The sequence below is a fragment of the Equus caballus genome, chromosome 22, assembly GCF_041296265.1.
Source record: "Equus caballus isolate H_3958 breed thoroughbred chromosome 22, TB-T2T, whole genome shotgun sequence".
NCBI lineage: Eukaryota > Metazoa > Chordata > Mammalia > Perissodactyla > Equidae > Equus > Equus caballus.
This window is the reverse complement of record NC_091705.1, coordinates 40,333,505-40,357,926: the sequence shown is the minus strand read 5'-3', so window position 1 is coordinate 40,357,926 and position 24,422 is coordinate 40,333,505. Positions and strand designations below refer to the sequence as shown.

The following is a 24,422-nucleotide window of genomic DNA, read 5'->3' as shown; positions in this document are numbered from 1 at the left end:
GCCCTAGGTCTTCGCTGTTGCCCAGGAGGTGCTTTTGGCTCCCTCCCTTATTCTCAGCAGAGCTGCTGCAGGCCTTTTCCAGTCCTCTAAGCCCTGGGTGCCGCCCCTAATCCCTTCCCACTCCAGGCAGATAACTGCCTCCTACATCTCAAGAGGGAGACGGGAGAGGCCGGACGCAGCGCCCTCGTCCTCCCCAGCAACAGGCCTACTCACGGCTACCGCTGGGGCCTTTCCTCATCCGGGCCCTTTGCAATGGGACATTCCTTTTCCCGTGGGCCCATCAGTGCTCTCTGCTGCAACTCCAGCTTCCCTCTGGTGGCCGAGCCTTTGCGTCCTCTGGCACGAGTTTCCCAGGGCAGGCATAACCAACTGCCACCGACTGCGAGCCTTGAACGGTGGAAATTCATTCTCTGTCAGATCCCGAGGCCAGAAGCGGGAAATCCAGGTGCCGGCAGGGTTGGTTCCTTCTGGAGGCACCGAGGGGCGTCTGTTCCAGGCCCCTCTCCTAGCTTCTGGTGGGAGCTGGCAAGCCTTGTCCTGTAGACACAGCACTCCAGTCTCTGCCTCTGTCTTCCTGTGGCCGCCGTCTCTGTGTCCTATTCTGTCTCTCATAAGGACACTCTCATTGGATTTAGGGTCCAGCCTAATCCAGGATAATTTCATCCGTCCTTACCTTATTTACATCTTCAAAGGCTATTTCCAAGTGAAGCTCATCTGAGGTTCTGGGTGGATGGGAAATTTTGGCAGCAGCTCGATTCCGCCCACTACCTCCCCTCGGCTGCGTTTCTTGACCCCTCTCTCCTCTCTGCTCCTCATTCCCAAATCCACTGGGATCTTCCTCTGACTTCAAGGCTTTCTCCTACGCTGTCACCTCCGCTGTCACGCTCTCAAACTTGGCTGCACATTGGAATCACTTGGGGAGTTACGAAAAAGAACTATGCGTGAATGCCCCCAGAAACTGGGGGTCAGTTGGTCTGTGGTGCGGTGTGCGAACAGACTGTCAGAGGCCCCGTGATTCTGATATGCAGCAAAGCGTGAGACCCACTGACTGCGCCTCCCTGCCACCCCGTCCTTCAGTCAATCGATTAATTCCTCCTTATCCAAGGCCCCTGTTTAGATGACCGTTTGGGGAGGAAGATTGCCCTGACCCCAAAGGGTACAGAGTCCTCTCGTTGTGCTCTGACCACCCTTTGCTTGTCATTCTCTCTCATGTAAGGGCAGGGACCCCCGGGCTATCAGCCAGGGCCTGGCCCATAGCAACTGTCTCTAGAATGTTTGTTGAAAAAAGATGAACGCGTGAAAACAAGCCTCGCCAGGCTGCCCAGTGGGAGAGAAAGGCCTCGATGAGACGGGATGGAGACGGCCGTAGTTCAGATCCTCGTCCCATGAGAACCTTCCTGTGGATTTTCTCTGGCCCCACAAAAGGGCCTCCCCACCCATCGCCTTTTGGAACATACCTGGAGCAGTTTTCTGGAGATCCCTGCCCACTCAGAGCACGGAACATCAATTCCCTTCGCTCATTTTGCAGGAATCCGGCGGTGGATATGGGGTGTGGCCTAGAAATGCATTTTCTCCCATGCTTTTTCAGTCTCTCCCTTTGTGTGACATAAATCTATTTCACTGAAGTACAATTAAGACACAGTAATCACACAGACTGTAAGTCTTCAGTTCGGTGATTTTTGACAATTGTATGTACCGTGTAAGCACCTCTCAGAACAGGAGACAGAGTTCCCTTCACTCCTGAAAGTTCCCTCAGGAACCGGCCCCTCCAGGCAGCGCCCCGGCCCCAGCCCCACACACGCAGGCAGCCGCTGCTCCCGTCTCTGCCGCCGTGGCTGAGTCCTCCCTCTTCTAGAACTTCGTGCGATGGAATCAGACTGTGTGTCCTTGTGTGTCTGCCTCTTTCTGCTCAGCACGTGTTTTTGCGGTCCGTGGCTGTTCTGCGTGACTCGGTCGTTCATTCCTTCTGATTGCTGAACGATAGTCCATTATATGAATCTAGCAGTTGTTTATTTACCCTTGATGGACATTTGGGTTGTTTCTGGGGTTTGGGTATCTGGATGAGGCTGCTGTGAGCATCCTTGTTCAAGGCCCTTTGTGGACAAATGCTTTCCTTTCTCTTGGGTGCGATCCTGGGAGTGGAGTTGCCGGGTCCTTGGGAAAGTGTAGGTTTCGATTTATGTATTTCGCTCTGTCCAAGAGTGCGTGAGAGTCCCACTCGCCCCACGTCCTCGCCAATATTTGGTTTTGTTAGTTTTTTTAGTTGCAGCCATTCTAGTGAGCATAAAGTGGTACCTCGTTGTGCCTAATTTGCATAATTTGCATTTCCCTATTGACTAATGATGCTGAACCTGATTTGTGTGCTGCTTGTTGACTATCTTTATGACTTTGGTGAAGCATCTGTTCAAAGCTTTTGCCCATATTCTATTGGGTTACTCATATTTTTATGGTTAATATGCAGTAGTTCTTTATTATTCTTATATTATATTATTTTATATATATTGTATTATATAATACATTGTACATAATATATAATATATTATATTATTATATTATATTATTATTATTATTCTCGATTTAAGTCCTTTGTTGGATAAATGTATAACAAATATTTTTCCCAGGCTGTGGCTTGCCTGTTTATTTTCTTAATTGTGTCTTATTGTGAGCCTCAGTGTTTTATTTTGATGAAGTTTAATGTATCATCTTCTTGCCTTATGGGATTAGCGCTCTTTGCATCCCCCCAAGGCGTCTCTCCCTGAAGGTAGGGAAGATGTTCTCCTATGTTTTCTCCTAGAAGCTTTTTGACCCTGGCTTTTACGTTTAGAGATACGCTCCGTCTCAGGGGAATTTTTGTGTGTGGTGTGAGGTAAGGTCGAGGTCCATCATTTTCGGTATGGAAATTCACTTGTTTCATATGCTTTTTTCTGAAAGCAAGAGCTTAGAAAACCTTAAAACTGTGCTCCCCCCGCCACCTTCCCTGTATTCCTCCAGGTGGCTCTCCTGGGCCAGCTTGGGACACAGGCCATCACGCAGCATAGCTTTTTGAAAATCCTTAGAATTAGTGGGACCACACTGCATATTGACTGGGCTTTACTTCATAAATCAGAGATGCTCCTGTTGTCCATCTGCTCCCACTGGAGCCAACATGACCCACGTAATTCTCGTGGGCTTCTTAACATTCGTTCTTACAATTAAAAATATATTTGAAGCGGCTGGCCCTGTGGCCTAGTGGTTAAGTTCAGCATGCTCCTCTTTGGTGGCCTGGATTTGGTTCCTGGGTGTGGACCTACACAAGTTGTTGGTGGCCATGCTGCGATGGCATCCCACTTACAAAATAGAGGAAGATTAGCACAGATGTTAGCTCAGGGCGAATCTTCCTCAGCAAAAAAAAAATAATAATTTTATATATATGTAAAATATAATATACATATTTGGAGTGCGTTAGATACTATTTTTGGCCCTGGGGATATAGCAGTGAACAAAACAAAGTGCTGGCCCTCATGGGGGTCACATTCTAGTCGGGGAAAACCCACAATAAGCAAGCAAGCCAAGATATCATTTCAAACGGAGCTTAGTGTCATGATGAAAATAACGAGGACCACGTGTTGGTGACTTGGGGGTGAGGGAGCAGCAACTTAGTCGTGCTGATCAGGGAAGACTCCTCTTCCTTAACATGATGGCATGTTAACCTGGGCCTGAGTGATGGGGGAGTGTGGCCTAGCTGGAGGACAGAGCAAGTGCAAAGGCCCTGAGGCAGGGATGGGGTCTTCAGGGAACAGAAAGGCAGCCAGGAAGGCTGCATGGAGTGAAGAGGGGTAGGAGGTGAGGTCTGAGAGGAAACTGGAGACTTTGGATTTAATACTAAGTGAAATGGGAAGCCTTGAGTACTAAGAAGGTACTAACATGATGTGATTTATATTTTAAAACTCACTTAGCACAGTGCCTGGCACATAGTAGATCCTAATAAACACTCAGAGACCGAACGAAGGAAGAAAGGAGAATAGAGAGACAAAACAGGGAAGAGGCAAAGGAAAATGACCCGTTAGCCATCACCCACGGTGCGTCAAGCACTTTCGCTGCTGGATCACCATAAGAACATCATGACTCCGTGTCTGCTCCCATTTCACAGATGGGGAAACTGAAGCACAGAGAAGTTAAATAAATTGCCTGTGGTCACACAGCTACGAAGGGGCCAAGCCAGTTGTGACATCCACGTCCTGCTCGATCTCAGGACACCAAGGTTGAGCTACGTCATGAGTGACAGATTAATTTGGGCTGGAACCCCAAAGGGTGATGTCATCTCATATAAACCAGGGACCAGCTCAGTGACTCCCAGAGGGCCGTGGGTGCCCTCCCACCACCCGGCAATAGATTGCCTCCCCCGGGATGATCCTGCAGCAGTAAACCCAGGTGCAATTCCGGCACTGGGCAGAGGGCAGGCAGCCCAGGCCTTTGTCAGCCCCTGCTCTCCAAGGCGGCTTTTGAGCAATGACCAAGAGGCCACCTTTCAGAAACAGAAACCTAGACGATGGGGAGAAGCCGTTTAGGGTGGTGGCCAGGGGTGCGGGCGTGGGTTCAAATCCTACCTCTGCCACTTGCTCCCTGTTTTGTCCTGGGAAGTTACTTAACACTCTGTGCCTCAGTTTCCTCATCTGTAGAATGGGCATAGTCACGGTCCCTATCTCATCACAGAAGAATAACCCCCATAGCCTGTCTTGTGGTGCATCTCTTCCTTTCTTGCTCGCTGCCCTCCCCATGCTCTGCAGAGCGGACTTTCCAGACCTCTGGCTGCCACTCTGTCACATCGGCAGCCACAGCCCGGGGCGGCATGTGTGGGAGGGAGTTCAGCAAACACTAACCTGTCAGGTGAGCCGGCAGCCAGCCGCACAGCCGCCTGCAAGGAGCGAACCCAGATGGTTCTCTGGCTGGTGCAGCGCGTCAGCTGGGTAGCGACTGCGGGAAAGTTGGGTTATAGGGGGAGCCCAGGGTTGGGGTGCCTTCCCCGCTGATTGATACGGTTACCTGAGTGTGCAGTTACAGCCCTTTGCTGAGCTGATTATGCAGGACGGGAAGGCAGAGCCGCCCTGTTGAGCATCTCTGGTGCGCCCCCGGCTATGACATGCGTTAACTCACTTCCATCCTCGTCGCAGCCTCACAAGCCTTGAGGCTGCCCTGCAGAGCTTGTGTTCTGGGGGCTCGGGGTTCGGAAGGGCTTGGGGGGTAGCTTCAGTCACACTGGGCAAGGGGAGGGCAGAGCTGGAGGTTGAAGCCCGCGTCTTCTCCTCTGTCAGGGCTGCCTGGGTCCCCCCGTGGCCAGCGAGCCCATCAGTGGAGTGGGGAGCCGTGGAGCCCTCAGGAAGGGTCTTGTGGGATGGGTGGGAGGTTTCTGGAGGGGCTGCCTGTTTGCACCTTGGGAGGGTGTGGTCACTGTCTGGTTACTGTACGGGAGGGGCAGTGAGAGAGAGCTCCTCCTCTGCGCCTGTGTGTGCAGATCAGACGGACCAGGTGAGATGAGAGGCACAGTCTGGCAGGGTGGCTGTTCTGCTCCGTTTTCCATAAGAGGAAGCTGAGGTCCCACGAGGTCCAGAGCACGAGGTGGCCTCATGCAGCACAGACCCCGTGCGTTTGCAGCACACGGCACCCCACACCCGTGGTGTGAGTGTTGACGGGCCCCTCACAGACGTGAACCGCACACCCAGGGGGAATTGGAGTCCTCTGTTCCACCCTCCTACTTCCCAAGGAAGACACAGGAACAGCCAGGGCGGGGGTAAGGGGCCTAAGGGGCCGGACTCTGGTCCTGCTCACGGCCCCTCCCCGGCGAGGCCTGAGTCAGCACCCTGTTCTGGGCCAAGCCAGGCTCACAGCCAAGGACGGGGGCCTGATGCAGAGACAGCAGCTGGGATGCTCAGCCAGGCCAGGACGAGAGCGATGGGAGCACCTCCTTGCCTGGGCTGCCCGGCGGCTTCCCCTCTGGGTCCTTCTCCATTTTACTGAAGAGGGGCGCCTTGGGCTAGTGGGATCCCACAGTCTGGTTTCACATTCGGCCTGTCCACCGACTTAGCCGTGAGCTCCCAGGTGAACCCCGTCTCTGAGAGGCCCAGTGCCCTCAGCTCCAAAGTGGGAGTAATTCCCGCTCTGTGGTCTCATGAAGTTTAGCAGTAAAAATAAAGACGACTGACATTCACTGAGGCCTGCCGAGGCGCCCCACACTTCCCATCACTAGCTCATTTAATCTGCCAGCAGCCCAGTGAAGTTGATATTATGATTATTCCCATTTTATAGATGAGAAAACAGAGACCCAGAGAGGTTAAGTGACTGAGCCAAGGTCCCAAAGCTAGGATGTCACTGAGCTGGGCTTTAAACTCGGGCGGTTACACGGCACATCCTGACTTTTACCCGTGATCCTAAATTGCCTCATCATGTGTGTGTTTTAGAAAACAAACAGAAAAGTCTTATGAAGTGCCTGGAATCCAAGGCCCTCTCTGTGGCAGCTGTAATTATTTGCTGTGATTAACAGAACCCACCCAGTCTGCACAAACGGATCACCCTGAGCAGCCTCTCCCGCCTCTCCCCTCAGGTCCTGGGTAGATGGTAATTCTTGGCCAGGCACCCGGATGACAGGGTGAATTGCAGACAGTCAGGCAGTCATGTCCCATTTCTAGGCCAACCTGGAGGACCCCGCGCCGGTGTGACTCTCCGTCATCGAGCCTTCAGCCGCCATGGCTCTGCTCCCCGGCAGCCACGGTTGCCAGTGAGAGTAAACAGCGACCTGGTTAAACCAACAGTACCCTGTGGATTCAGAGCTCATAAGACACAGGAGCCCCACGCCGCTGCATGACGTGCCAGCATCCGGGGGCAGGAGGAAAGCCTGGGGAGATCACTGCGAGGGCCACCTCAAAGCCGAGGCTGGACCAGAGGGACTAGCCTTCACCCGCAGCCCAGGCCCTCAGGACACTGCCAGATGGCAGCCCTGGTTGGGTCAGAACCCTGCAGGGCGTGCGGTTTGGATGGTTGAATGGTTGAAAGGCTGAATGGGTATCCGTGGGGGCTGACGGGGGGCGATGGCGCGGGCCTGGCAGTCCCAGGGGGCTTCCGCAGAGCAGTCTCATAGGTGCAGGACGTGTCACCCCAATTAGCAGCCGGAGGTGTTGGAGGCTGCGTCGGAGAGAGAGGAGGAAGTGGACCCGGGAGGGTGATTTGGTTGCTGTTTGACTCTCCTCAGTTCCTCTTTCAGAGGCTAATTGGATTCCTTTGCTCTGCTTCCGGGCTCTCTGAGGAGGCTGGGCCTCGCGTGGAGGAGGTCCCCTCGTCCTCAGGTGGCCTCTGAAGTGTGGAACTTGACTCTCAAACAGATGTGTGCAGCAAGTCACCTGGAAAGATTGTTAAAATGCAAATGTCGAGCCTCCGTCCAGGAGACGCGGGCGCCTGGGTCCCGGGTGAGGCCTGGGCATCTGCGTTTGTATTAAGCGCCGCTCCCAACCCCTGCTTCTGCTGCAGGTGGCCTGGGAACTGCACTTTGAGAAACGCTGGCGATCGAGATCACACCGAGAACAACAGTAACGAGAGCGGTAGGACGTGTAAACATGTGGACATGGTCACGCGTCTGATATCTGAGATGACAACTCGTGGCCGGCGCCCAGCACATGGAAACTGCCTAGAAACCACAGCTTTTGGTGTTGTTAGCCTTGCGGGCTGATATTTATCAAGCCGCACACACTTTTTGTGAATTCTCCCTTTTAATCCTCAGGACAGCCTGTAGGGTGGGTGTGTTCACAGCCCCATTTTTCAGATGGGGAAACTGAAGTTTAGAGCTGGGAAGCCCTGTGCGAGGACCGCCTGGGGCGGGCTTGAGTTGGAGCCGAGGTCTGTCCACACGGCGGCCTTTGCCCAGGCAGCTGCCCCTCGGCAAAGCCAAGGTCTGAGCATCCGGTTTTCCATCTGTGAAACGGCCCTGACAGTGTCCTGCTTGATGACCCGGCAGGGCTGTAGTCTAAAGGTTTAAGAAGATCACAAATGACAAAACATTTTGAAAATGGCTAAGCAAGCAAGAAAGAGCGGCGTTTTGAAAATTAACGACAGTAATGGCCAGTTTCTTGACTGGTTACTGTGCTGGGCACCGGCTGAATGTTTTTGTGTTAGATATACACATAAAATTTACCATTTTAACCACTTGAAGGTGTACAGTTCAGGGACGTTAAGCATGTTCACAGTGTTGTGCAACCCCCACCCCTATCTAGTTCCAGAACTTTTTCACCACCCCAAAAACAAAACCCATCCCCGTTAGCAGTCACTCCCCAGGCCCCGACACCCACCGTCTGTCCCTGTGGACTTGCCTGTCATACCAACGGGGTCACACAGTCTGTGGCCTGCTGTGTCTGCCTCCTTTCACTCAGCGTGGTTTCAAGGTTCGTCATGTTGTCGTGTGTGTCAGTGCTTTGTTCCTTTTTATGGTTGAATGATACTTCTATGTGGATATGTAATATTTTGTTTATCTGTTCATCCATTGTAGGACATTTGGTTGTTGATATTAGATGTTTTACCCAGTAGATACTGACCACGTGCACGCATTTACACGCAGTATCTCTTGCCGTCCCATGAGGCAGGTACTGTTAGGATTTTACAGAGGAGGCTTGTGTGGCTCAGAGAGGTGAAGTGACTTCCCCAGGGTCACACAGCAGGGAGGTGGCCGAGGCAGGACTTGAAACCACCACTTTCTCACCCCAGAGCCCAAGCGGTAGTAAACCAGGGATCTCCTGTGGCCCCCAGGTTCCTGCCCCGTCCTTCGTGATGGTACCACGGATCAGATCTGGTGTGGCTTGTTGGAATTATTAAGGATTGTTTTAAAAAAATATATCTATGCTGGGATCCTCCCCCCAGACCTCTGAAGTCAGAATATCTAGAATAGTGGTTCTCAATTAGGGATGCTTCTGGCTGTCCCCTTCCCAGGGGACATCCAGCTGTGTCCACAGGCATTTTGCGTTGTCATGCTGGGGGAGGGGTCACTCCTGGAATCTGGCAGGTGGGGGCCAGGGATGCTGCTGAGCATCCTGTGATGCCCTGACGGCCCCACCACAGAGAATGACCCGGCCCAAATGGTAGTGGTGCTGAGGCTGACAACCCTGCTGTGGCATGCGGGCCTGGGCGTCATGGTCTTTTAAACTCTCCAGCTGTTTCTGACGCGCACCCGGGGCTGCGCGGGGCTCCTCAGCTTGCTGGTACGTAAGACTCCCCGGATTCCTTGTTAGGCTGCAGCTGTGGGTCCAAGAGGTCTGGGTGTGGGGCCCGAGTTCTGAGTTTCTAACAGGCTCCTCTGTGATGCTCCCGGCCGCACTTTGAGCTGTGAGACTGGAGTCCGTCTGGACAAAAGCTTTCAGGCAGCTAGACTGGACTCTTGTTGTCTCTCTTAAATTTTCATTGAAAAGGCTAGTTTTCCTTGAGGTAAGGAGAAGGGGTGGGACCTGGAGATTTGGCAAAGGGAGGATCAGTGGTTGCCTGAAGCTGCGAGGCTGCGAAGGGAGAAGCAACGAGGCTGCTTCGGGAGGGAGGCGGGTTGTGTTCCCCGCGATGCACAGTGATCCACGGGGCGGCCATCCCCGGCCTGGCTGCCGCGAGCCCTTGGCCGGCTTCCCCAGTAGCGATGACTCAAGCTTTCCACCTGCAAAATGGGAGGGGTGGCTCTTGCCACCTCCCCACCCATCCCGAAGTCCCCAGTTGCCCCCCGAACTCCTCAAAGGCAGATCTTAAACGCGGGGACCTGCTTTTCCAGGCAACGCGGCTGCTGTTTTCACTGCTAATAAATCTCGGTTTGTGGCAGCTCAATTAGGAAGTCGCACAAAAGTCCTATATTGAAAGAAAGGATTAATAGCGCAGCCCATGTGGGAGACATTAGCAGCTTCTGCAGAGGGCCCTTTGTGATACATTCTCGCAGCTGGCAGCCGCTGGAGCCGTGCTGCCTGGCCCCTGGGAACAGAGCCTGGGCAGAGTCTAGGATGGGGAGACCCCGGCATGGGGGTCGTTGGGAGTTCTTGGGGTGACCTTCAGGGTGAAGTGTCTGAGAGCGTCCGGCGGGTCCACAACAGCCTTCTCCAATGCCGCCGAGCGTGCGTGGTGGCTCCTGAAGGAGCCGGTCTCAGCGTGGCTCCGGGGCAGATGGCGGGGATGCTCGGCCACCTGGAGGCCCAGGCTGGCCGGGAGGGAAGGGTTAGGCTTGGACCTCGGGCCTCACGCAGTTGCTGCCTCGGCTCCCGGATGGGGAGGTCCACAGGCCCCTGGCACGGAGAGGGCTGGCCCTCCGCCCGGTTCTCCGTCTCTGGGAGGAACGCCAGGGGCTCAGGCTGACTCACCGAGGGGAGGGCCGGCCTCTGCGGCCCACGCTGCCAAGGCCAGGCCTGCGCAGATCGGTCCCTTGTGCTGGCAGGGCCTCTTTTCTCCCCCGGCCCTGGGACGGCAGCTGGAGAGGGTCTCATGCTTTCCTGCGGGAAGGAATCCGTGGCTGGCGGGGTGGCTCAGAGATGGGTCTCTGGAGCGGGACGGAGTGGCTTTGGAGGCTCAGATCTTAGCCTCACACGTACCCTCGGCCGAGTGGTGGCCTGCCTTCTCTTAGCTTCAGTTTTCTTCCCAGTCAGATGTGAACGATTTGAATACTTCCTTCCTCAAAAGGTTGCTGTGAGCATCAGGTACATGGCTGCGCTGGCCCGGCCTGGCCTCTTCCTCCGTCTTTCATTCGTTCTAGACGTGGATGAGGATGTGGATCCGGATAATATAGAGATAATGAGACACGGTTACGTGTATCAAGATATATTGGGGTATATCCACATCTGTCCCTGTCCATCCATCCGTCCATCTGTCCGTCCATCCACCTCAAGCACCTCCCACTCAGTCCTGGGTGCTGTTCCTGGCCATGGGCTTACACAGCGCACGGAACAGCGCACGGAACAGCACCCCGCTCCTGGGGCTTACAGCCCAGTGCAGGGGGAGAGACAAAGCCAGAGACACCCATGAGGCTCCCTGCAGTGCATCTGAAAGAGGAAAGGTCTTTGAGAAAAGCAAAGCGGGGTGAAGTAAAGAGAGGGGGAGAGATATACAGACAGACGGACAGATAGACGGACAGATGGACAGGGGTTGGGTACCGCTGTTTTAACTGCAGAGGGGGCATGTGGAAGGGTCGGGGAGGAAGCCTCTTTCTGAGATGACGTCTGAGGACCTGCAAGGATGGAGGAAGGGGAGCCATGCAGATAATCGGGGAAGAACCTTCCAGAACAAGGGCCTGGAAAGTGCAAACGCTCAAAGAGAGGAGTGTGCTGAGTGTGTGAGAGACAGCGAGAATGTTCTGGAAGTATGGCTGGATCGAGCGAGCCAGGGGGAGTCTAGAAAATGAAGTCTGCAGAGGTGGTGGGGCGGGTCAGGGTTGTGTTGAAGAGCACGTGCAGGATTTCGAATTAATTCCCAAACGCATCCATCTGAGGTATCTGTTTGCCACGAGATCAGAAGCCCGCTTCGCGCGGACAGCTCCGGTCCTCACGGTGACTCCTTTCTCTCTTGCCCTCAGCCCAGCGATCCGCCCACGAGCTGCCCATGGTGGAGAGGCAGGACATCGACAGCTGCCTGGTCTACGGGGGCCAGCAGATGATCCTCACCGGACAGAACTTCACGGCCGAGTCCAAGGTCCTGTTCACCGAGAAGACCACAGGTCAGGGCTCCCAGCTCGTTTGTGCTCACCGGCGCCTCGCGAAAGCAACTGTCTTTTTCTTCTAAACAGCGCTGGTCTGGGGGGTAGATCCCGAGAGTTATATTCTGCTCTTCTTACTCATGAGAGAAGCTTCCGCGTCTCCAGTGATTGTGACGTCGACACAGTCACCCCTGTAGGAAGCTGCCATCTTGTGTGTCCCATTGGATGTTAGGTTGTCCCCATACCCAGCTCTTCTTTTTAAAGTATTTTGTCACGTAGAGAGGCAAACTTTTTCAGCTTTTACTATTTTCGGGAAGGGAGGCTGAACAGTCCAGTGACGGGGCACACCTGCTCTGGCCCTGGATTTCCTGGGTTCAGATCCTGGCTTTGCTACTTGCTTGCTCTGTGATCTTAGGCAAATTACCTAACCTGTCTGTGCCTCCATTTCCTTATGTATAGAATGATAATAACAAGAGTTGTTGCCCCAGAGGGTTGGCGCAAAGGTTCCGTGAGTTGATAATGTCGAGTGATTATAACGGCACCGGGCAGGTTGTAAGCCGATGGACATGGGCCACTTGCATTTCTATTATTGATGGTGCTGCAGTTAATCTCCTTCTGCTTTTCACATTAATTAATTAGTCTTATGCATGAATTGCTCTGTGTATCGTTGTGATTAGTTTTGGGTTATTCCTGGCGGGGGAACTGTGGATAGTCATTTCCAGGCCTTTAGATACGTATTGCTGAATTCCTTTCAGAAATCTGCAAACTGCGACTTCCCCCAATACGGGGTCAGCAATGGTTTCACCCCATCCCAGAAGGGCCATTTCTTCTAAATGAAAAAGTATTGCTGGCCTGGTCCTTCTCTTTAATCCGCACTTTGCCATGAGAGGGTTAATGTTTTGGTTTATTTGCAGCGTGTATTCTTTCTTCCGTGCACTGAAAGAACTGCTGCTTCACGTAGTGCCAAAGAGAACACAGGAAAGAGAAAATGATCCGGTGTAGGAAAAATATCAGGTTATGCAATTATTTGATAGTTATGGGTGCTGGATCTCGTTTTTTTCCTCTAATGGATGTGATTTCGGTAGGTTAATTCAAAAAGCTGTTGATGTTTGTTTGTTTATTTTTCTTAGGATGATCCAGAGAATATAATGGGCAGGTTCTCCAGTTGTGGGGATTGTGCACTGCACAAGGTCACCTCCTTTGGGGTCTGCCATTCAAACTGGGGACATCAATCTGTGTATTATTGGGATGGGCTGGCCCTGTCACTGGGCCGTGGGAACTGGTTCCTCACACTTTGAAAGCATGATAGAAGGCAGTATTGATTTTAAAGAATTTTGATGAAGTTATTGCAAAAAAAAAAAAAAAAAGCCTTAAGTAAGGCCATGGCAGTGGGGGCTGGAGGTGAATGGGTGGGTTTGGGAGCGGTCTGGAAGGCATGTTGTCGGTCGCTGTGGGTTTGGGGGGCTGTCGTGGTGCAATGAGGGGTTAGAAACGCAGACATTTAAACGGATGCATTGCATTCTGTCCTCTGGTTGTCCAGTATGTTATTTAACCGGTCCCCTTTTATTGGACGTTAGGCTGCTTCCAACTTTGTGCTCTCATAAGTAGCTCAGTGATGAACATCTTCTGCATGCCTTTGTCAGCTGTGTAAGGACCCATGCTCTCAAGCCAGTCTGCTTGTGTTAAAAACCCAGCTCCCCTACTTTGTAGCTGTGTGACATTGGGAAAGTTACTTAACCTCTCTGGGCAACAGTTTGCTTGTCTGTATAATGAGGATGATGACAGGCCTCCCTCCTAGTGTAGTCATAAGATTGAGGGTTCATACATGTTAAGTACTTATAAAATGCCTGGTGTAGAGTAAGTGCTCAGTATGTGTTAGCTAATGCTATTTGTTATTGTTGTTCCATGGGGTTAAGGCCTGTGTGTGGGGTAGTGGATTCAAGGGGTGTGCGTGTGTTAAGAATCTTGATACATTTTGGGGGAGGCTCATTTCTCAGGTAGTGGGACAGAGTAAAAGACTGCCTCTGGCAAGAGTTTTCTAGGCTCTCATGAGTCAGAGAGCAAACTGACGTGGCTGGAGCAGAGGCTGGTCAACAGCAGGGAGTGTTTTGATGAGCAGGCAGAGAGCGGAACAGAGAGGTCTCCCAGTGCCAGGTAGAGACGTGGCCTTGGTTTGCTCTGCACACTGGTAGGGTACTAGGGAGGCACGGTGGGTCCTTGAGCAGGAGAGTGGCATGAAATGTACATGACCAAGTAAAATTAGCCTCTCCAGCTTAGATGCGTCTGTACAGGAAACCGTCCTGCTGGCCTTCTGCTGCCTTTCCCAAGAAGCGTGTGGCTTCTAAGCACTTTATTGGCAGAGGGGAAGATGCTAAAAACATACGGACGTCTTGTTATCCGTGTCCAGGTCGGCAGGCTCCCTGGGAGGCGGATGGAACTGCGCAGGGACGGCTCGGAGGCCGGGTCCTGTGAGTTCCTTGTGGAGCGGGGAGCCAGCCGGCTTCCAGTTGTCAAAGGACCTCACATCCTTGTGAAGCTGCTCAAGGGTGCCCATTAAGTATTTCTTGAATGAATAAATGATCGAACGAACGAACAAGTGGCGTTCACTCTGTGGCTCTGTGAAGGTAAAGGAACTTCATTTACCCCTCGAAGGAGGAAAACTGAGCCTGTTGTGGCTTTGACAGCTGCGTGTCCCTGACAGCTCGCTGTGAGGACACGCCGGCCGTGGGTGGGCCCACTGCTGGTGACTTGCCCGAGTTGTCTTGTCTGACCGGACCCCCGGGGGGTGGACGGCCGAGCCAGGGGACTCACGGGCAGATAATGTCAGCACTGTCCTGTTGTTCCATCTCTGGGCCTCAGTTTCCCTCTGTCAAGTGAGCCCGTCCCAGTCCCTCCTGCAGGGTTGCGTGCATGAACGGGCGGGTGCCCTTGGTGCGGGGCGCGTGCTCGGCAACTGCTGGCTGTCATTCTGCGGTCTCTCCAGCGCTGTCCTCGCTCGGGCCGTGTTTATTTGGTTCGCAGCTGGGCCAGCTCTGGGGGCTGAGCGCTGGGCGGGCGCAGGCGCAGGCTCTGAGGTCAGAGGGCCCGGGTTCGAGGCTGGCCCTGCACTGGGGAGCTCTGTCACCCTGGGTGAGTCCCGTCACCTCTCTGAGCCAACGTTTCCTCTTTTGTAAAATGCAGACGATGTCCTTCTCTCGAGAGACGAGAGGAGCAAGTGAGATCGTTCAGATCAGGCTCTGTGCACGGAGCCTGGCACATCGTAGCCGCTCCTTCAACATTAGCATTATGTTTAGGCTGTGGGAGGACAAAAATGAGTAAGATTTTATCTCATGGAACCAAGTAAGTGAGAATAATCAACTACATGGCAGGCCTTTTTCTAAGCACTGGTAACTGATCTGAGACCTCGTGACGGCCCTACAAGATAGCTCCTCTTCTCCCGATGTGACTGATGAGAAACCAGCACAGAGAGGTTAAGTAACCTAGTGAAGATCACACAGCTGGTAAATGGCAGTGCTGGGTTTCCTCCCAGGCAGTCTTGCTCCAGAGTCTGCAAAAAGCTTAGAACCAGGGTAATTTGCCTGAAGACCCTTGAGCTGCTCTGAGCCACTGCCTTGAACCATTTGTGGTGAGATAGACCCTTGAATTCAGCAGTGGGTCACTGGGGTTGAGAGGATCCTTTTCAAGTCTAAGTAGAGAATCCTGGGCGAGTGTGGTTCCTGGATTGATGCCAGCGACATGTAGGGATCTTTGAGACGCCCCTGAACCCCCAGAGCCGCGGTGGGCCTCCCTGGTGGGATGTCCGGCCCCCGGGGGGGCCTGGCGTTTGCAGGGAGCTGCGCCCGTGCTTTTGACCCCGCGGACTCGCCTCCCGGCCCAGGACCGCCTTCTGCAGGGGGAATCCCTGTTGCTCAACTTCGTTTTTCCAAAACGCATCTCCGTTCCCATCTCCATGGACAGCTTGGCCGGCGAGGGCGCCTTGGGGTGGGTGGAGTGGAACAGTTGAAGTTTTCCAAGGACGGGGAACCCCAGCTGGTCCTCGCATTAAGGAAAGGTGACAGCCTCCTGGGCTAATCTTAGCCCCCACATTGGGTCATCGGCACCGCCAGCTCCAGCGTTCTTTTTATAGCCGTCGACTCAAATGGAATTGGCAGTTTCCACTCCAGCGGGATGACAAATTGGAGAACGGTGGAAAAACAGTAGGAGAGGGGCAGCGTGGGGTTTCTTAAGTTAGAAAAGCTCGGTGTTTTGGAAAATGGTACCTTATTTATAGCAGCAGTAATAATAATGATTATTATATTATTTTTATTGCTATTTTTAATCATTTTCATGACTTCCAAGAGCCTGTGTGATCTGGCCTCTGCCCATCTCTCTGATTCCAGCTCTTCTGACTTGTCCCCTGGATCTCTTGGCTGGAGCAGTGCCTGTCTTCCTTCTGTCCTCGGTCACCCCACGCTCGTTGCTGCCTCGGGATCTTTGCTTTCGCTGTTCCCTCTTAGAATCTTCTCCCACCATTTCTTGATAAGGCTGCGTCCTCTTCCTTTGAGTGGCAGCTCAGAGGTGACGTTCTCAGTGAGCCCCTCCTGGACCATCTGCTGGGGTGGTTCATCCTCCCCTGCTTCAGGGTTCGTCCTGTCCCCCTCTGTCCCGTGGCCCTGCTCTGCTCTCTCGGTAGCACTTGGCATGACTGAGGTTGTCTGTCTGTCTGTCTGTCTGCTCAGCTATTGTCTGGTCTCCCGCATGACTCTGAGCTCCCTGAGGGCGGGGACCTGGTGCTGCTCGTGTATCTGCAGCATTTAGGACAGTCCCTGGCACACAGTAGGTGTTCAGACGTGTTGTTGAAAGGATGTGTCATCTCCTTTAGTTGTCACACTGGCCTGAGAGGTGGATGGCATCGTCCCCATCTTACAGATGTGGTCACTGAGGCTCCTAGAGGTCAAGCCCCTGCCCCAAGTCAGCCCACAGCCAGTGACAGAGCTGGGACCCCGAGAAGCATTTATCACCACCCCCAGAGTGATGTCTCTAGCCACGTCCAAGGGGACAGAGAGAAACCAAACAGAACGACCGGGGTCCTTCCCACTGCCAGTGCTCAGTCACTGCTGAAAAGCCTTCGTATGTCCTCTGAAATGCACACAATGCGTCACCTTCCAGGCGAAGTTCATGCCGGGAAGGCCAGGTTGTCCCTGACTTCAGCCGTAACCCTGGCCCCTGGCCACCCGGGCCTCAGGCGGAGTCGGGGGTCCCAGCAAAACATTGCAAAACAGGAAAAAATCTAAGGACACAAAAATAAAAGTGATGTGGCAGCGGAAACGGCGTTGCCATGGCTTCCAGCGACTCGCCGTGCCTGGGCGGGATCCAATGTTTTGGAAGGTTCCTCCACATGACACAGGGTTTTGGAATTTTTCAGCTGGTAAATCTTTCTTAATTCAGGCCCCCGGCCCTGGCCCGGGAGCTCCCTGGCTCTCTGTGTCCCGCGGGGGTGGAGGTTGGAAACTTGCCTGCCTGGGATTACTCAGCTTTGAAACTTCAATTGTTTGAAGAGCATTTGTGTTTTGTTTTGTTGGATGGTTTTCTTGGAACCGTGTGGCAGCCGAGGCTCGCATCACCTGTCGAGAGGGCAAATTGATTTTTGAGAAAGGAGGCGTGGGTGGTGGAATTCCCTCTCCCACTGAGTCATCGCATCCTAGTGTGAGTCATTTTATTACTTGGAGGTTCCCAAAGGTTGTATTTTGAGCTTTGTTTAATAAATATAAATGCATGTGCTTAAAATAATTTTTTTTGCTAAATTAAGTATTTTTCCATGAATTTGTATCCTGGAAAAATTGGACCCGTCTTCGAGAAGGCACCTTCTCCTCCCACCTGCTTTTCTCCGTGGGTTTGGCTCTGCCTGGTGTGGCGTTTTCTGAAACAATAGGCCGGCTGTGGGACTCTCTCTTGCTTGGGCTTCCCTCTGGGAAAGGTCAGACTCGAGGCTGGGCCGGGGCATGACTCAGGCTCTGCAGACCTTTGCCCTCGGTGACTCACGGCCACAGCGTCATCGGCCCCCCTGGGCTGGAGCCCACCGCCTGCACACAGCTTTCCTCCCAAGCCAGAGGCCAGGGCTCCACTCGGAAGTCCCCCCCGGAGACCGAGAAAATGGTCTCATTTTCAGAGAGCCCGAGATAGTTGCCCAAACTTCCGCCTTTGCACATAGTAAGAACAGACTTTTGAGTGAAGAGATCCTGCAGTTCATTCTGTTTGGATGCCTTTGAAAGAGGACACAGAGAAATCAATCTGCTAATGAACTTGGGTCCTAGTGTTTCTGCCATTAGAAATTGCAATTAGGCTGGAATTCCCCCCCGCCCAAGAAAATCATAATATCTTTTATTAATTAACTGTCTGACACCCCTTTCTATTATTTTTCTATATTTTTTGCTTGTGTGCTTTTTTTTTTTTTTTTTTTAATAAAAGTGGTATGGGACCAGAGCGGTGGCGTGGTGGTTAAGTTCACACGTTCCGCTTCTGCAGCCCAGGGTTCGCCAGTTCGGATCCTGGTGCAGACATGGCACCGCTTGCAAAAGCCATGCTGTGGTAGGCGTCCCACATAGAAAGTAGAGGAAGATGGGCATGGATGTTAGCTCAGGGCCAGTCTTCCTCAGCAAAAAGAGGAGGCTTGGCAGCAGCTGTTGGCTCAGGGCTAGTCGGTGCATGGAAGGTGCTCAGAGGATGTCCGCTGACCTTCCACGTGCGCCCGGGGTGCTCACTGACTATGCATCGAGTCAGGAAGGCAGGGCCTGTGGGCTTCTTGTCTGGGAGCAGAGTCCTTCCAGGCACGGTGAGTTCCTCCCGTCCTCTCACCTGTGAGCCATCTGACTTTGCTGTCACAGCCTGAAGGAGCTGGAGGGGCTTGACGACGGCCCAGTCCCGCCCCCGCTCTACAGATGGGCACGCCGACTGGCACAGTGAGGTTGGCAGGCTTCCTGGAGGTGACAGGGCTCGTCAGTGCAGGGCCGGAGCTGAAGCCCCCGTTTCCTGGTTCCCAGTGCGCCTGGCTGTGTGCAGCCCGTGTGGGACACCTGTAGATGACGCTCGTAATTGGGAAGAGGCTGGCCTGGGGTGGGCGAAAGGTGAGCTGGGATCCGGCCTCTGTGTGAAATGAGCAAGCCATGCTCTGCCAGCCTCGCTCTGCTCACTCAGCCAGCGGCTTCCTTCGTCACTCCCCAGGTGTTCGCTGAATACCCACTGTGTGCCGGTGCTGTGCCCGGGACTGGGGACGTGTGACAGATGAGGTCCCTGCCCTCAGGGGGTGGACAGTGTCACACTTGTTTATAAGCAGGCCACTTTGAGATGCAGAAAGTGCTGTGAAGATGGCGAAACCACGTTGTAGGACCGAGAGCTAAGGGTCTGGAGGTAGAGAGAAAAATATAGGACACTTAGTTAAATTCGAATTTCAGACAAACGACAAATTTCTCTAGTGCGAGTATGTCACATGCAGTGGCACAGAGTTTGGGACCTACTTGAGGTCAGTTTCCTGAAATTCAAGTTTAACTCGATGTCCTGTATTTTTATTTGTTAAATCTGCCAAGTCTGGTGAGGGCAGTCAGGGAGGGCTTCCCTGAGGAGGTGACTTTGAGCAGAGCCCTGAAGGAGAGAAAGAGGGAGCCGAGTGGATGGTTGGACCAGTGTCCAGGCAGAAGGACCCGCCCAGGGCCGCGGCCCCAGCCTGGGGATGGGCTTGGGACAGGTGAGGTCTGAAAGCAGGCCCGGGGGGGGGGCTGCTGCAGCTGACCTGGAGAGGTCGCTGGGGAGGGGTCGGAGCGTGCCGGCTCCTGTAGGCGCTGTGAGGAGTTTGGATTTTATTCGAGTAGCTGCTGGAGGCTTCGAAGCAGAGGAGTGACGTGGCCTACTTTACATCTGAAAGATTGTTCTCACAATCGTCATGAAGAGTGGACTTTGCGGGTGGGGGTTGGTGGGAGCTGGGAGGTGAGTGGGCAGACACTGCGGTTGTCGGGGGCGGGGGACGCAGGGGTGAGCCCTGGAGGAGGTGGCGGGGCAGGAGGAGGGGGGAGGCGGGACGGCCTTCCTCCCCACCCTCAGGAGTTCCCCCTGGGCAGCGGTGCCATTCTGGGAGGGTGTACTCCTCAGTGAAGGGGACGCTCCTGACCCCCACCTGCCCGCGAATCCAGGGAGCGCATGTTTTTCTGCTCGTTAGCGGGCGTCCAGCAGACTGGACTGGCTTCAGCCATCTTCGTTGAGCCAGGGCTGGGAAGCCTCAGGCACGGTTTCCTAACGCAGCCTCACACCTTAGCTTCCTCCCCATTTGCGGGAGCCTGAGGCCGGCTTGGAGTTGGAGCAGGGACAGCCCGCTTCCCCTCCTGAGAGCCCGCTCGGCCCTCCTGTGAGCGCTGACCGCTGATCGGCGGCCCCCGGGGACCCAGCCCTGCCGTCTCCTGACCTTGTTCGGTCTGCGAGTTCTAGAGCCCCCTGCGGGAAAGATCCGCTGAATGGCGGCCTCCGCCCGCGACCGTCAACGGGAGATGAAGGCTGTGATGCTCATTGGGCCATGCATGCTCCCCACCCTGGCTTTTTTCTTGCAGAATCTTGCTAAGTCTTCTCTAGACGCAAGCCTTTTGCCCAAAGAAGTTGGCGCTCGTCTCTTCCCCTCTGAGCGACCCTGGAAGGGCTGCCAGTGCCCGTTAATTAAGGAGACCAAGTCCTTGATTTCATCTCCGCCCAGCACAGTGGACGTGTGCTTGTCCCCCTGGGCCCCTTCTGTTCCCGGCAGGCTCTCCCGGAGTCGCAGACCTGGGGTTGGCTGGGGAGCTGGATTATGTAGAACTCAGGCCACGTGGCTGTGGTCGCGTCTGGTTCCTTGTCTGCACCCGTATTCCAGGCTCCTTCCTCATCAGTCAGTTCCCAAAAATGCGTCTTCAGTAAGGGCTCCGCGATTTCTCTTTGTGGCGTCTTTTTGCCGGAGAGGCTGGGGGTCAGACGCTGCCTGAGCTCTGGCTGCGGGCCAGGCACCGGGCATCCTGAGGTCGGTTGGTGTGTTTACTCTGCCGGGGTTTATTGAGCACCTGTGTGTGCCAGACTTGTGGTGCTGGGGACCAAGCAGCGAATAAGACAGGTGCATGATGCTGCCCTCAGGGAGCCTACAGCCTCGCAGGGGAGAGAGAGAGAAACAACAGGGAGGTCAAATGATGTCAGAGAGTGCAAGGTGGGAGTAGAAAAGGACAGAGGATGGGGACAGGTCAGGGGGACCTGCTGAGCCGAACCTGAGGATGGGAGGGAACTGGTCCTGGCGAGGTCTGGAGGAGAGCGAGCGTGGTTGTTGGAGGGACCGAGAAGGTCCGTGTGGCTGGAGCGGAGTCGGGGGAGGGAAGCTGAGGAAGGAGGCAAGTCCTCATCCCGGGGGAGGTGAGGGACCTTGAGTCCGTGTCTGTTTGAGCTGTGGTGGACCGTCAGGCCCTGCTTCCTCGTCTCGGGGCCCTTGAGGGCAGGAATGTGTGCGTGTGGTTTGTATCCCGGTCCAAACAGCCTGCATGGGGCCTGCTGTGCAGTCGGAGCTTAATCAGTGCTGGGGGTCCCTGCCCAGCCTCCGTCTAAGATATCTAAGATCGTGGCCCCAGAAGGCTCCGGGGAGACAGGCAAGTCAACAGGCAGATTCAGGGTCCTTTTGTCTTGAGAGAAAAACTTTATTTTAAAAAATGCACACAAATTTAAGTCATAGTTCTACCGTGTTTCTAGAATCCTGTGACAGAAGACGTGCAGGTCTCACCTGCTCCATCCAGGCCCAGCCCCGGGGGGGAACCCTGGTCCTCGCTTGGGCACAGCTTCCCTGAGTTGAAGCTGACACACTTATAGACTCCCAAAGGGGCGTCGTGCTGCACATGCTGGTCTGCGGCAGTTAAAAAATTTTTTTTAACATAACAGGGACGCATTTCCAGGTCAGAAAATATGATCTTCCTTATTCTAAGAGCTGCCTGGTGTTCCCTTGTCTAAGGTAGCTGGTGTTCATAGCAAGTGCGCGTGGCCCGTAATTAATTCAGCCTGTCCCCTCTCAGTGAACACCTTTTGTGTCCATTTTATTTATTTGCAGTGAGAGACGTCATGCAATGAAATGAAGTGAGAAACTGTGATACCCCCCAGAACACTTGGGGCAGGAGGGCCAGCCACTTCTTTCTCCCTAGAGTCAGACCTATGTGAGACACTGAATTCCAAGATAATAACAATGGCAGCACTCACTGTGGGCTGGGCATTTTGCTAAGCATTTTACGTATAATCTCTATTTGAATTCTTGCCACAACTCTTTGAAGTCAGTGCATTAACTTTATTATTTGCCTGTGAGGAAAGTGAGGCACAGAGAGGGTAAGCTACCGCTCAAGGGCCACACAGCTAGTAAATGGCGACGACAGGACTTGAACGTGGACAGAGTGACGTCAGGCTGAGCGAGCCCTGCCAGCATTGCTGTGAGTTCCGCTGGAGCTCAGTTCAGAGGATGGCATTGGTGCATTCTCTTGGCGAAATCCAAGGAGCTGTGCGCTGGGGGAGGTGGGGTGGGGATGGAGGAGGAGCCCAGGAAAACGGCCTTGAGGCATTTTGCAAACCACACGCTTCCTTAGAGAGCAGCTCTCTGGAGTGTGTCTTCCACGTGCCACGTGAAACTGAGGACAGCGACGTCAGCCTTCACTGCCACTGGGGATTGTCGGTTGAGGACCGAGGGCAGACCTCGCGTGACTGCCACCGGGCTGGCTCCTGAAGCTGCCCTGCGGCTTCAGGTACCCGAGGAGCCACGCGGAAGAAGTGGCCCCCTGGCTTGGGCTCACGGGATAGGTTTTGATTTCTCTTTCCTGTGAGCCCTCTCGCTCTTTTTCAAAAGTTGAGATAATGGTGAAAAGACCCATTTTTGAAAGGAAAGAAAATCAGGCACTGTGCCACCTGTCTCAGATAATGACGTCGTTCCTCGGTAAAGTCCCTCCAGCCTGTGCTTGCAGGCACAAGTATTTATAATTGCAGTCAGAGGAGGTGTATTATTATCTGATTAAAAAAACGCTTGTGGATTTTTTTCATTATCAACCCATTGTGGGATATATGCAAAAAAATGGTAAAGAAGATGATATTTAAATAATGTGTTGCCGTAGCCGTGATAACAGTGCTCACCACTGTCTGTCGAGTGTTTCCACTCTGCCACGTGCCTCTTATCTTGGGGAGAACCTATGAGGTCTGGGTTCTGTGATGATCCCCGTATTTTGGGGATGACGCAAAGAGTGGTAACGTGTCTTATTCATGCTCACAGAGCTAATTGGAGGCAAAACAAGCATTCGAAGCCGGATCTGTCTGCTCCAGAGTTTGGGGTACGCAGGAATACAAGGGGGAGTGCGGTGGTGGCACAGAGTGGGGAGGTCGGTTCTGGCCACAGAACATGCCCGAGTAAGGCTGGGGCTGCAGTAAACGTGTGGCTAAAGGCCTAACAGAGGACACTACAGTGACCAGGCATCCTTCCTAAAGCCACGGGCTTCCTTCCTGACCTGACGTGGGGCTCCAGGAACCAACTTGCGGCAGAGGGCGTCCTGGGGAGGGGCAGCCTGCAGGTCCTGTTTGCTCTGGCTGCAGCCCAGAAGAGAGCAGGCAGGCGGGAGGAAGGGAGAATCTTTAGGTGCGTGGCTGTGTAGGGATGTCCCTTTGCAGCCGTGCTGGAGAGGCCCCTGTGGACACACGGGGCCCTCAAAGGAGGCTGGGCCACGTGGTGGCTGAGGGCTTCCTGGGCACAGGCTTCTGATTCTGAAGAAAAGAGAAGGTCAAGTCCTTGGAGCAAGGGGCCTGTGGTGTAGGAGGAGGGAAATCGAGGTGTTTACCCATCTGGACAGATGGCCGGGGGTCTTTGGTTTCAGGGAGGAAACGTGCAGCAGCAGAGTGGGACACTGACCGACACACCATTGGGTAGTGGCTTTTTCGGGCCAAAATGTCGTGCACTTGTGAGAAAACATCAGGCACATCCCATCGGAGGGGCATTCTGCAGAACCCCGGCCAGTTCTCCACACGGTGTTGTGGGGGCAGCACCTGTCTCTTTCTCTCAAAAGCCCCCAGGGGGGCGTGGAAAGTAAATGGGAGGTGGGGGGGCCAGGGCCGGGGGCTGTGGAGATGTGAGGAGCACGGCGCTGTCAGAAGAGGCTGCCACGGTCAGGTTCTTGTGCAGGTGCCAGAATGGACAGATCATCTGAGTCTGGTTTTTTTTTTTTTTTGAGGAAGATTAGCCCTCAGCTAGCATCTGCCTCCAATTCTCCTCTTTTTGCTGAGGAAGACTGGCCCTGAGCTAACATCCGTGCCCATCTTCCTCTACTTTATATGTGGGACACCTACCACAGCATGGCGTGCCAAGCGGTGCCGTGTCCGTACCCGGGATCCGAACTGGCGAACCCCAGGCTGCCAAAGTGAAACGTGCGAACTTAACCACTGCGCCACCAAGCCAGCCCCTGAATCTATTTTTTTTCAAGAGCAAAATCTACATTTTTAGGTGAAATCTCATTTTGAAATGGCAGCAGCTAATTAAAAAACCGCTAAGCCACTCTTTAGGCCACAAAACAAGCCAGGTCTCTAGCATGAGGCCAATTGGCTTTTAAAAAAATTGTGGTAAAATATGCATGACGTAATAGTGATCATTTTAACCATTATAAGTGCATAATTCAGTGGCATCAGATACATTCACAGTGTTGTGTAGCCATCGCCACTATTTTCAGACGTTTTTACATTTTCTGAAGCAGGCGCTCTGTGCCCGTTA

At 53.7% G+C, this 24,422-nt stretch overlaps 1 protein-coding gene across 7 annotated transcripts in view; it reads left to right on the top strand.

Moving 5' to 3' along the window:
• NFATC2 (nuclear factor of activated T cells 2) overlaps window positions 1-24,422 on the top strand; it is a 156,900-nt gene that overhangs the window by 84,614 nt on the left and 47,864 nt on the right. For all 7 annotated transcript variants that reach the window (XM_005604786.4, XM_070247049.1, XM_005604783.4 and 4 more), the window contains exon 6: window positions 11,549-11,689. In XM_005604786.4, the coding sequence (XP_005604843.1) occupies window positions 11,549-11,689 (141 nt within the window). The remainder of the gene's footprint in view (window positions 1-11,548; window positions 11,690-24,422) is intronic.